Source organism: Asterias rubens, chromosome 7 (genome assembly GCF_902459465.1).
Source record: "Asterias rubens chromosome 7, eAstRub1.3, whole genome shotgun sequence".
Lineage (NCBI taxonomy): Eukaryota > Metazoa > Echinodermata > Asteroidea > Forcipulatida > Asteriidae > Asterias > Asterias rubens.
The window spans coordinates 21,595,448-21,609,534 of NC_047068.1; the positions used below are offsets into that span (position 1 = coordinate 21,595,448).

Here is a 14,087-nt window from a genome sequence, read left to right on the forward strand (position 1 = left end):
CCTCATTGTTGATCAGCTCACCTCAGAAGATGACGACAAAATAGCACTGATGGAGGCGTCTTTAATACCCAATTGTTCCTATGTGGAGGTGGTACAGAATGTTACCCTAAATGGAACCGATGGGATGTGGGTTAACTCCACCGATGGAAACTCCACTGATTTGTACTGTGTTGAGGTAAACGGCACAAACTCAAACCTCACCAACTCTACTGGTTACAGTCACACAATCGATGGCAACGGCACCACCATCTACTGTTTTAATAGTAGTGATATTAATGATACAGCATCACCAGTATTGGAACTTGTTTGTGAAGTATCACCCATTTATCTTGTCACGCAGAGAGACTTGTGCGTCAAATATGACAATTTTCAAGGGGAGGACGACTTTCTCTACAATTTGACCCTAATGGCTACCTTGAATTACACAAGATCTTTTAATTTCTCCGATGTGTACAATTTCAACACCACCAACAATTTCACCAATGCGAGTTACAGCAACTGGCTGGATGATGTTGACTCGCCTGAGCTGAATATTACACTTGTAGATTTAGTTGATGCACTTAAGGAAAGGTACTGCTTGAAGGCTGACATTCTGACCGGAATCGCAGACCTCGTCATCCGCAATAACTTCACCACAATCCCACCTGTTTGTGCACCTCCGACCCCGGCGCCCACTACAACCTTGCCGCCACCAACCACTACACCACCAACTGAGCCTCCGGCCACTTACGCTCCATGGGTAGTCCAGACGACGGAACCAAGAGCGATCTGGTGGTATACGAAGCGAGGGATATACACCGTCACCCTCAATGTCTCCAACCCCGTCCACTGGGTCGTGGTGACCAAAACCATCGTGATACAGAGAGGCATCTTCGACTTGGAGCTCTCCGACCACGGACCGCGCTCGAAAAACACCACCATAGAGTTTGAGCTTGACACAGGAAATGTGGGAACAGACGTCTGCTACTTTGTTGACTTTCGCGACCAGCAGTCTGAAATTAACCCCCTCGCCTTCTGGGGACACCGCAAAACATGCGAGGAGAGATACCCTGACGAGTTTGCAGACCCCTTTCTGCGCTTCACGGAGGTCAGTAACGCTTACCTAGAGGGTCTACTCTTGGCCGGGAGAAGTCCAAATATCACCCTCACCAATGTCTTTCTGTCGGTTAATCAGTTCAGGATCGTCGTCCGGGCACACAACAGGGTCTCCGAACAGAATATTTTCATGCCGACTGCAGTCACGAAAGGACCCTGCTTCTATCCAGAGGTAAGAGTGAAGGACAATAACAACTGTGATCAGTATTACCCTTTCTGTGACGAGGACGGGAATCGTGAGTACTACGCCTCGAAGGATGTTTACGTCTACTCGTATGTCAAGATCAACTGTACGTCAACGCCATACACGATGTATACATGGAGGTCATATGAGATCGACGACCAGGGTCAGGAGACGGAATTCTTTGAGTTGGGCGAAACAGAGATGGCCGGTTTCACTCGCCGGGAGCTGGCCGTCAAGCAGTTCGTTCTTCCGTACGGCGTCTACCGCTTTGAGCTAAACGTCTCCATGTGGGGAGAGCGTGGTGTGGAGTCCCTAGACTCAACCACGATCCGCGTTGTGCCTACTCCTCTCATCGCCAAGATTGCCGGCGGATCGGAGCGTATCATCCGCTGGAACGATAGAGCAGACATTGACGGATTCACGGATACGTACGATCCGGATGTTGACCCTTCAGATCGATCTGGAATCCGCTTTGTGTGGCTGTGCCGCAGGGAGCATGAGACGTTTCAGGAATGGAATTGGGACTATACGGAGATGCTACAAGAAGGAGGAGTGAATGCGTCTTTCATCCATGAGAAAGGAGACGTAGGAGGATGCTTCGGCCGGTATGGATACGACATGGCTGGATTTGGAGGTAAGAAGTAATTTTTTTTTTTTTTTAAGAAAACAGTAAAACTATTATTTACTGCAAAAAGAAATGGAGCCACGTAAATGTTAGTCAACTCTCACATAACAAGTGTCTTTTTTCTAAATATTACACAAAACTATTCTTACTTTTTTGGTGACCTAGATAAAAACTTGGTGTTGACTTGGTTGGAAACTGAACCGAATTAAAGGAACACATTGCCTTGGATCGGTCGAGTTGGTCTTTGAAAAGCGTTTGTAACCGTTTTTTTATAAAATGCATATGGTTAGAAAGATGTTGTAAAAGTAGAATACAATGATCGACACAAACATGCCTCGAAAGTGCACGGTTTTCCTTTTACCTCGTCGACTAACACGGTCGGCTATTTATGGGAGTCAAATTTTTGGCCGACCGTGTTAGTTCTCACAGTAAAAGGAAAACCACGCAATTTCGAGGCAAACTTGTGTGGATCATTGTATTCTACTTTTGAAACATCTTTCCAATCATATGCATTTTATAAAAAATAGTTACAAACGTTTTTTATAGACCAACTCGTCCGATCCAAGGCAATGTCTTCCTTTAAGGTTCCCACTCAACGCTGCGTGCTGATGCTTTTGTTTTATGTAACTGCACCTAAATGGTAGAAAGAGGGTGCCCTGGCCATTTGCAAAAAGAATCCCTGTGAAATGTGCGAGCTCACAGAAAGACCAAAGACGGACAGGGTTCGAAAAGCCATCCCAATATGACAAAACTAGTCACTGTTGACTGTGCCGCCACAATGACTGTGAGTGTCCATTTAATAATGTGTTTTATCCGCAAGTGATAAGTGAAGGTGTTGAAATTCTGCTTCTTTTTATTTACACATATATATCAGGTTTAGGTTTTTTCCATACCATTAGACAGTACAATACGGAACTTAATAATAGTATGGGGAGGTCGCAGACAAGAAGCCCAAGCTTGTACAAGGTCTAGCCTCTTCAAAAAGATTACCGGTACATATAAATATATGAATTTTTGAATTTACTAGGCAAGTTGAATGAAACAGCCAGCCAGATGGAGATAGATACATACTACATGCATGAAGAGATGGTCTATGAATTAAAACTGGTTGTATTCAAGGATACCAGGCGAGCCGAGTTCACACAGATCCTCTATGTGGCCACCGGTTCCCCACCTCGTATGGAGATAAGGTTAGTCTGTAATAAATCCATCTTTGTGGCGTGTCCGAGCGGTCTAGTTCACAGAACCCAAGCTGGTATTGTCAGGAACAGTGTGTGCCCAGGTCAAAATTCCAGTTGAACCTAGTTAAACTGGGTTTAACTGGAACTCGTTGAAAATCAGTTGATAAACTAGTTAAACACAGTTAATACCAGTTGGTTTAATATGGAAAATGGACAGAAACCTACTGGTTTATAATTTCAACCTAGTTGAACTCAGTTAACCCTAGTCCAAACCAGTTGGTTAATATGGAAAATGGACGAGTTTGGTCACTATCCAGTTGAACCAATTGACACCAGTTAACTAGGTTCAACTGGAATTTTGACCTGGGTGGGTTCGGGTCTCGGTCAGGACACTTGTGACCTTGGTCAAGGAACTGAACCTGAACAAAGTTTGAAAGGTTGTGCTATCTGCTCTACCAGCCAGGCCCCTAGTGGATGATACCCATGCCAACATCCTTAGAGACTGTGAAGGGGATAACCCTGTATCAGCCCTAGGAGTAGGTGACAACATGCCACTGGTGAAAGTTAAGTAGTAGCCCTCACCTTGAGGTATTACTAAAGACTTGCATTTATTATGACCAGACCTTCAGAGGAAATCGTTATTCAATTTTCAGGATTATTTATTTCATCCCTGTTCCCTCCACAGCTGTAAGACCAACTGTAAATCTAAGCTCAATCCAACCAGTCGCTTTGCTCTGGAGTCGACCAATCTGGACTGGAGACGTGGGATGATCCTGTACTATAGGTGAAGAAAAACATATGTTATTCATCTTGTTTTTATTGTACGACAGGTATTTCGACGCTGGGTAGAATGCATTCTAACGGAAAGATCTAATTAGAATTGTTGTCACATTTATGCTGTTAATGAGGGAGACGTACATGTAGTAAAAGAAGATTATTTTCTGATGGAAGTATGAAGGAAGAAGAGAAACACTCTTGCATCGCTCTCCTTCAGAAAATTCTGGTTGGCAAGTTTCTTGGCTAAACAAGAAATGGCTGTTAACTGTATGGTGTTCTGGGGTGCTTTTTTCACGGGCGTAACCAATAACTGTTTCGGTTAAACTTGCCAATTGTTGATCACTTGTAATTGACTGAAACAGTACTTGGTTACAACCGCGAACAATGCACCCCAGGCTGGTAACCTATATTTGTTAAGCAACATGCTAAGCAAGCTTTTCTGCTTACAGGCTTTATGAAATTGGGCCCTTATGTGGCTCCTCTTCGACTAAATTTGTTTCTTTTGGTTCGATGATTAGGTGGGAGATCTACAGCATCATCATAGAGGGGTTTAAGACCACCATACAGCTAATCGACACCAATGACTGGCTGTCTTTCTCTGGGACTGGCAATGATAAGGCCAACTTGGCAATCGATGCAGGCTTCTTCGCTGATGAGGAACGATATAGGATCCGTATCTACTGTGATCGGTCTCCGGACTTCACTAACTTCGGTATGTTTTTAAATGACTCCATTGTGAGCAGGCTTTATATGCAAACTGTGGAACTGATTCCAACGAAAAAAAATTCAATGAAGTAACTTTTTTTATTCATTCATTCATTCGTTGATGGTTTATTCATTAAATATATTTCATACGAAGCTAAAGGTTGAATTGGGAACATTTTGTATATCAAGTCAACAAAAAAAGCTGGTTAAGTAAGAGAGGTTTGGGTAACAACCATGTGAATATCTCTTTTTGGGTAGTGTTGGTTTGGAAAATAAAACAAGTAGTTAACAACAACATGAAAGCTAGTAAAAAATGCAGACAAAAAGTAAAACAGTAAAAGTGCACAAGGCACAAATGAAGACAGAAAATAAAAAATTGCTTTTAAAAAACAGTAAAAGAACACAAACTATTACAGAAATATATGAACATATAGGCAGGAAAGAAATTTCAGTCATTCTTGCTTGCGGTCCAAAAATTTGAATAAAAGAGCCTTCAAATTCATTGCACATTCATTGTGGACTTTTTTACCAGTTCATATTTGTACGACTGACTCTGTTCTGATATCCAAGAGGCTTTTGAAGACTCAGTTGCTTGTAATTTTTGTTTTATTGTTAAATATATTACTTCATAAATTTCAGTGAAAGAAAGTCAAATGAACAATGATGTCCACTTTGTTGTCACAAACCCGTATGATGATACTATATTAATCAGCATGGTACCCTCCATTTCAGGTATGGCCTCCCAGGATATCCTTGCTAATGAGCGTCCCATCGTTGGTAACTGCACCATGCTACCAGAGAACGGGACAGCGCTGGAGACAGAGTTCAACATTTTCTGTGAGGATTGGGCAGACCCCGATCTCCCCCTCAACTTTAGGTTCGCTCAGCGGTTACTGGAGACTGATTCTTGGACATGGATGTATAGCGGTAAATATCAGTTCTGATAGCTTTTAGTTTTAGTCTTCAAAAAATGGCTGTGCTAGAGGGTTGGAGTATTAGGGCCTTGTTACACCAAGGATTCTGTACTTACACTTTATAGTAAGTGGTTGTCAGTTTTTATGTTATTTGTGCAATTTTCTTCTGTATGGAATTTTTCGGTCTGTTTGGTATGTTTGTATAATTTTTACTGATTGTTATTTGCTGTAACTTTTTATGGAGTTTTGCTGTATTTTGCGCATTCGAATGTTTCGGATGGATTAATTTTCATAATTTTAATTTTCTTACTGGCATTGTTTTTTTTATGCGCCCTCAAACAGACTGGTCCTGGAGAGAGCGCAACATAAGTTCAATTATTTTTTATTGTTACACAGGTGAGAAGCCCTACATGGCTCAGCCGTCTATCTTCCCACAGGGCTATGAGGCTGAAGATTACACAGTCTTTATCTTAGTTCGAGTCGATGACTTTATTGGGTCTTACTCTGATCTGGAACTTAGAGTGCGGGTAAGTAACAGATCATTCAAGTCGAGAGAGAGAGAGAAGGCATACTATGAAATAGAAGTAGATAATATGTTCATCAAAGATATGGTGTTTGTAGAATTTTCTTCCAAGCCCAAAAAACATTCTGATGAATTTCTTTCATTAAAGTGTTTGGGTACTTTTTGTACGCACAAAACACATTGTCCACAGATTTACAATAAATTACACTGTTTGAAGATAATGATGGTAGAAAGTGTCCCTTAAAATATTACTTTCTAAGGTGATGAGAAACAATGTCACAAACTAGTTTAGCATGTACAATAGATTTATGCGACTCTCATGAAAACATTGCTTTGTGATTTTCACTTATTTTCTGAAAAACTTGACAACTAATGAAGCTGAAGATAATGATAAAAGAAAGCTTTCCTAGAAATATTACTTGCTGAGGTGTTGTAGTTTTTGTGAAAATAATTTTTGTCTCAGTGAGACAAAAATTATTTTAGCATGTACACCAATTTCACATGCCTCTTGATACACATTGCTTGATGATTTTCATTCTTTTCCTCAAAAACTTAACGATTAATGAAGCTAAAACTTGTACAGGTAAATTATATTACATACATCTTCATTCACAGTGAGTAGAGATTTATGTCATGGCCTGAAAACTTGATCTACAAAAGGTATCAAAACCATTTAAAGTGGGGCTACAGAATGCTCTGAAATATGTAGTTATTACATTTTTATAGAATATGGAGTCCATAGGAAACAAGAAAAAAATATAACGAGTCTCTTACCTCCCAATAAAACATGGTAAAAAAGTTTTTTCTCTGAAAAACTCCAAGCCAAAGTACTGAAAAACCTGAGGTCAAAAAAACCCGCGCGTCAAAGGAATTGTGACGTAATCAGCGCTATCTGATATGGAAAAGAACACCTCAATTTGCCATAGCTGGAAAACTGTGCACATACCTTATTGGGAAATAATGCCAATGACGTCAAGGGGTCATTGCATATCATTATCATAGACAAGCAGGTGCATTTTTGACTCTAATTATTTATTACTAAATGCAAATTTTAAACGTAAATTGGTTATAAAGCATTATCTATGATGTCTATTTGGCCCAAAAAAGGTAATAGTTAAAATATTGAGATTTACCATGTAGCGGCTCTTTAAACAGCTACTTGAGCGGATGGTTTTTAACAGAATTGGTAATTTAACTTGTATATAATGCACTTGTTCACCATTTTAAAATAATTTTGATATGTGTACACTTCTGAATTTTTCGTAATTATCAATTAAAAAATCAGGCCCCAACCTAAAGGTTTTGAAAAACTAAAAACACTTCTGTCGTTGACAATGCCGCTGACGACATGTCTGGGAGTTTGCTTTGTTATACCTTCAGGCTGCAACAAAGCGGCTTTACAAGTTGGAGCTCCCAACTATGACGTTTTGAGAGTGATTACGTAACAGAGCTTTTCGCAAATCTCTCAGAAAAGCGCTGGATAAGGGTATACGAAATGATCGTTTTTTTACACAATTAAAATCTTTTTATAATCATATGACTCGATTTCCTTATTTATTGAAAACATTTTAAATGAAATTCAGCAAAGTTCACGACTTGACATTTTTGTTCAAGTAGGTTTTTAAACGTTTTAAATTTGTTGTGTCTACTGAAGCACACAAAATTTGATCAGATGATTGTTTTTTTTTCCTTCTTAATGACAAGGTGGTAGCTCCATCACTCAGTGGCGCCGACATGACAGAGAAGCTGAAGAACCTTACATCAGGCGAGGGCAGTATCATGTCGGAAATGATCTCCTCTGGAGATGCAGGCGGGGCAGCTAACATTGTCGCCGCCTGTGCAGGCATGTTGAATATAGCCTCATCAAACGCTGCGGCCAGTACGGCGACGACTATCGCTGCCACTACAGCCGCTACTGGTAAGATTAGAGATATAGAAGAGTTTGCGGTAACACCATGTAATGACTTTCTCTAAATGAGTTGGGGTGGTTCTGAAAAGAACCGTTGGATTAACTCGACGTTTCGATCAGCATGCTCTGATCGTCTTCTGGAGAATGCTGGACTCTGATGCTGCATGCTGCTTAAGTACTGGGCGGCGGATTAGCTTGGTGATGCACGAAGGCGGGAAATACAGGCGGGAAGTTGTACTCAATGATGTGGTTGAGGAAATATGAACTTATAAGATATAAAAGAGTTTGCGGTAACACCATGTAATGACTATCCCACTATCAGAGCATACTGATCGAAACGTCGAGTTAATCTATATCTTATTTCCACCATGCAAAGTTTCAAATCCTACTTAAGATTAGAGATGTTCACACTGTCTCCTTGCACCTTTTCATGTCCCAAATTTTGAACAACATAATGTCGCGTCAGAGGCAGTTCAAATTAAAAATATCTTTGAAATATATCACTCGTCCTCTAAAAAGAACAAGCTGGTGTCCTTTGAAAATACTGCATTAAAAAAAAACCTTCTTAAATATAAGTTATATACAACATTTATATAGTGCCTCATACATAGTGTTTCTAAGTGCTTTACAATGAAAAAAAAAATAGGAATTAACAACAAAGAAACAGCAATCATGATTTTAATAGTTAAGTTTTAAATCTAGTTTTGAACTTAATCACAGTTGGGGAATTACATTTAAAGATGGGCAGATTGTTCCAAAGTTTTGGGGGCACAAATGAAGAAGGCTCGTTCATTGTGTAGCAAGTATGGGTACAGGGACCAGGAGCTAGTTGCAGGTGAATGAAGCCCCGTATTCTGTTCAGAAGACACTGTGTTGTAACACCATTATAATGCCAATGTGTGACTGCCACCTTTTTAAAAAAACAGTTGAGAATGTGCGAAGGAGGAAGCGGAATGCAGGGGAGAGCGATGAGCTGACAGAAGATGAGCTCCTAGCAGCTAGGCTTGAAGCAGAGAGAATCGCTGCTGAGCAGGCTGAGGCTGACAGGCTGGAGAGAGAAGGGGTGAGCTCAGTCTAGCCACAAAAAGAAATTTCATTCATTCATTCATTTCTTTTATTTTTACCACATAAAAAGAAAAGTGATATAATTGACATTAAATTATAATGATTAAGGAAAACATAAGTACAGTAGGATGTTGTGTGAGGATGGAGGTCTCCAAGAAGCATCAGCTTGTCGAGTAGAGACCCCACTTATACAATAACAAAACAAAGAACAATACAACAATATGTAAACAATATTACAACTAAATTACAACTTAGATATTGGCATAGCTAGTATATAAAGTAAACTCGAGGTTGGAATAAAGAAAGTCTGCTTATAAATATTTGCTGATTAATTGAGTTTTTAGTTTCCGCTTGAATACAAATAAACTCTGTATTTTTTTCAAAGAGGTATCCAAGGAATTCCAGAGCTTAGGCTCATCATGTTTGACTCTTTCTTAAAAGGCACTGGACATTTTTGGTTGTGGTGGCTCTGAGAAGAGCTGGTCTGTTCTGCTCTGACCGTCTTCTGGAGAAACCAGAATATTATTATTATTGTTATTACTTTGGAACAGACAATTAATTGGCCGCATTTTTTAGATTTCACTGAAAATCTGGAGCGAATATGCAAATGCAGGAAGAATAATCCCCAATAGGAATACACTATCTGAGAAGTGTGACTCAGTAGCGCTTTTCAGATTAAAATTTTCGGGCATAAAATCTGTTATCATTTTACACAACCACATTACTTTGAAGTGAAATGTTTCTCAACAAGATTTGTACTATCAATTGCTGCTGCAGGCTTTTAATCAAAGATTAAGTTTAAGAGTGATTACCAAACGTGTACCTTACTTTTAATAGTAACTTATTCATTTCTTTTTAGATGCATGAGAAAGTCTCTTAACAGTTGAAGTTTCCTTATTCATTTCTTTGTAGACGCGTTAGATAGTCTCTTAAATGTTGCAAGTACTTATATTCATTTCTTTGTAGATGCATGAGAAAGTCTCTTAATAAATGCAGTTACTTATTCATTTGTTTGTAGATGCGTGAGAGTATGATTGGTGCCCTGTCTCTCTCCTCACCTAACAATGTGGGTTCCATGAAACAGCTGGCATCAGCCTTCGTACAGGCATCAGGCTCTGCTTCAGAAATCTCAACCAGTTCGGCGGTAAGACACTTGCTTATAAATGGTTTTGTTGCTTTTGTAGATCAAGTTTTTGGCCATGCCATGAATTCCGACTCACTGTGAACGAAGATGTATGTAATATAATTTACCTGTAGAAGTTTCAGCTTCATTAATCGTTAAGTTTTTGAGGAAAAGAATGAAAATCATCAAGCAGTGTTTATCAAGAGGCGTGTGAAATTGGTGTACATGCTAAAATAATTTTTGTCTCACTGAGACAACAATTATTTTCTCAAAAACTACAAACTTCAGCAAGTAATATTTCTAGGGAAGCTTTCTTTCATCAATATCTTTAGACCATGTAAGTGAAATGTAAATCTTTTGTGTTTGTGTTGTACAAAAAGTAGCCAAACCCTTCAATAAGGCCAGACAACAGTAGCAAACAATTTCAGCCTTTGAGAAAAGACACTCCTATGGCCCAAATGTGAGAATTTGAGGTTTGTATGAGGCATTGCATGAAGAGGTATGAATATTGGTTCCAAATGTGAGGCCATCGAAACTAACAAAGTAAAGGCCATAAAGAATACCTTTTTTTTCTTTTCTTTTTTTCATTAAATCTTTTTACATAACCACATCATAATAATAATAATTTATTGAACTTATTATTGCGCTCTCTCCAGGACCAGCCTGTTCGACAGCGCATAACAATTTAACACAATTCCAGTAAGAAAATAAAATTATGAAAATTAATTAATCGAAACGAAAACAATCAAAAATAATGCGTAATTACATCAAAAAAACATTAAAAAGCTACAGCAATCCATTAAAAGATACAGCAAATAACAAAAAATCCATTAAAAAGTTACAGCAAATAACAAATAGGAAAAAATTACAACAAAACAATTACAAAACAGACTTAAACTCCATACCTCAGAGTGAAATGTTTCTCAAAACTGTAGGCTTCTAACTAAAAGTTTTTATTGCAATAGAAATGTTTCTCATAATGCTTTATACTATCAAAAGCTGCTTTACGCTTCCAACTCAAAGTTGTTATTGCAATAGAAATGTTTCTCAAAATGTTTTATACTATCAAAAGCTGCCGTAGGCTTCCAACTAAAAGTTTTAAATGCATTTAATGTAAAGAGTGATTGCCCTTTCACTACTTTGACTTGCCTGCTTTATAGCCTTTGAACTTTTTTGCAAGTATTCCTTTTGATGAACAAATTAAACAATTTCTTTTTAAAATATAAATCCCTAGGAGAATTCCATGGCTACTGGATTGAAGTTCATGGATCTACTACAAGAGAAGGCTGGTGAGGCTGGGGCTGATGAGGTAGAGGACAGCGGTAAAGGAATCCTTACTATGATGGGTAAGACGATACTTCTATCTTTTTTTCTCTACCTTGATAATATAATAATCATACATATATCAGTGTGAGATATTGTTTTGAGACTTAAAAAATATGCAGTAAATATCTGGTGCTTTGTATCCTTTGGAAAATGGCGCGATATCAATAGGGTTGTTATTATTAATGTTGTTAAAGGCGCTGGACACATTTGGTGATTGTCAAAGACCAGTATTCTCACTTGGTGTATCCAAACATATGCATAATATAACAAATCTGTGAACATTTTGCTCAATTGATCACTGGAGTTGAAAGAAAATAATAATAAAAGAAAAAACACCCAATTGTTGCACAAATTTATTTGAGAAAGACTTAAGCCCAGTTGATATTTTGGTGGAAATCACGCAGTATAAATCCCTTATTATTATTACTCCTGACAACACTATGTCCTTTTTGCAGGCAATGCGGGCAGTGGTGTCCAGAACAAAGCCAGCAAGTCCAAAGCAGCGGCAGCATCAGCAGCAGCAGCGAGAGCAGCCACCATGGTGACTACGCCACTACCCAGGGTAGCTAGAGACGTCAGCAGTGTGGGGTCTTCATACGTTGATCACGAGGCTCTGGAGGCCCAAGCAGATGCTGAGGTCGCAGCCATGAACGAATTGGTAAGACACATTTTCAAAAAGCTTTCACATTCATTCAATTCAATTCATTCAATAATGGTTCATTAAAAACATGAATACCAGTTAATGCAGGTGTGGATAGGAATGAGTAAGTTCCTAAAATATTTAAACATTAACAATGCAAGTAAGTACTGGTCATTTTTCAAGGTAGCCCCAGAGCTACCTTAGACACAGAAGTAAAGACACGCTTGAAGAAATGACAGCATTTATGAAAGTTCCTCATAGAATGAAATGTTTACGTCTCAAGGAGAGACTGATGTCTCTGAATAGACTCATGTACGATGTTTAACGACAGAAAACTCACAAGGTATCTACACAGATTTGTTTGTGTTTATAAGGATAAAAATATAATCGCTTGGGTTTTGTTTAAAAAAACAAAAATTATAATGGTTTTTTTGTCTCAGAAATGTTTCCTTGTTGTTCATAAAATCAGAGGGAGCAATTTTTGAAACACGTCAATGAATTTCAATAGAACGTTGGCAGATTCAAACTCTGGTGTTTCTGATCAGCAGAGTGTGGGTTCGATTCCCCAGCCGTGACACTTGTGTCCTTAAGCAAGACACATAACCATTGCTTCACCCCTCGGATGGGATGTAAAGCTGTTGGTCCCATGTGTTGTGTAAACGCATGTAAAAGAACCCAGTGCACTTATCGAATAGAGAAGGGGTTCGCCCCGGTGTTCCTGGCTGGATTGGCAGCATATTGCGCCACAGAACCTTGTAAACCATTACATGGTGCTTAAGGATTAGGTCTTATATCTCAAAATTTGCCCCACTCCTTGCAGTAATAATACCTGGCGCTTTGTTACCTTTGGCAAAAGGTGCGTTATAACATCGGTTGTTATTGTTATGACATATTTCATAACTTTCCCGATCAGCAAAACCTAACAAATGTCGTAATTGATCACAGAAAAGGCAGATTTGTTTGCTTCAAAATTCAGTCAAAAGCTCAAAGTCTACAGTTTCTAATGTAGCAATGTGCGCATGCAACGTAGGTGACATTGTTTACTCACACGCGTTGAACTTGTGTGTTGCTACTTTACCACTCCAATAATTATGAATGGAAAATGACGTGATACCAGCGACGGCAGCGAAAGGTGGTAACACACATGGGGTACAATAAGAGCTCGCTGCGGATGGAATGTGTACAGCCTTTTACAGGCGCTGCGGTTTACATCCATAGTGTTTCCACTGGAGGTGGATGCAGCACTAATCGGATTAATTTGAGCTTAGGGGATTAAGACTGGAGTTGTAACTCCTTCTGTTCCTTGCTCTATGGTCGAACTCACTCTAAATTAGTCCTTAAAAACAGTGTTTAAAGCAGTGGACACTATTGGTAATTGTTAAAGACCAGTCTTCTCACTAGGTGTATCCCAACATATGCATAAAATAACAAACCTGTTGGCCACCGGAGGTGCGAGATAACTATGAAAAAACACCCTGGTCACACAAAGTTGTGTGCTTTCAGATGCTTGATTGAGACCTCAAATTCTAAACTTGAGGTTTTAAAATCAAATTCATGGAAAATAACTTTATTCTCAAAACTACGCCACTGCAGAGGGAGCCATTTTTCACAATGTTTTATACTACAAACCTCTCCCCATTACTCGTTACCAAGTTAGGTTCTATGCTGATAATTATTTTGAGTAATTACCAATAGTGTCCACTGCCTTTAAACAAGATACCATAATAGTTTTCATGCTGTATGTTTGAGTTTAGTTTGATGTAGTGTGTACAAACTAGTTCTTTAACTACATGTATGTTGTGGCCCAATTGAAAGCGGCCTAGTTATAGTTTGCCCCTACCCAATGCCAGTTAGGCCTGACCAACTACAAATGGGCCTCCCAACTTCACATGGGCCGCCCAACTTCGAATATGTCACCCAACTTCGAATGGGTCGCCCAACTTCGAATTGGCCGCCCAACTTCGAATGTGCCGCCCAACTTAGAATGCGAATGTATCACCCAACTTCGAATAAGCCGCCC

General features: G+C 39.2%; 1 protein-coding gene across 1 annotated transcript in view; it reads left to right on the forward strand.

Annotated features, from left to right (window-relative positions):
- The window catches only part of LOC117292880, a 70,214-nt gene that overhangs the window by 27,793 nt on the left and 28,334 nt on the right, over window positions 1-14,087 (forward strand). Inside the window, exons 20-30 of the mRNA XM_033775048.1 lie at window positions 27-1,913; window positions 2,932-3,094; window positions 3,771-3,869; window positions 4,381-4,574; window positions 5,300-5,494; window positions 5,878-6,008; window positions 7,709-7,922; window positions 8,840-8,976; window positions 9,997-10,122; window positions 11,336-11,447; window positions 11,883-12,085. Coding sequence (XP_033630939.1) covers window positions 27-1,913; window positions 2,932-3,094; window positions 3,771-3,869; window positions 4,381-4,574; window positions 5,300-5,494; window positions 5,878-6,008; window positions 7,709-7,922; window positions 8,840-8,976; window positions 9,997-10,122; window positions 11,336-11,447; window positions 11,883-12,085 — 3,461 coding nt within the window. The remainder of the gene's footprint in view (window positions 1-26; window positions 1,914-2,931; window positions 3,095-3,770; window positions 3,870-4,380; window positions 4,575-5,299; window positions 5,495-5,877; window positions 6,009-7,708; window positions 7,923-8,839; window positions 8,977-9,996; window positions 10,123-11,335; window positions 11,448-11,882; window positions 12,086-14,087) is intronic.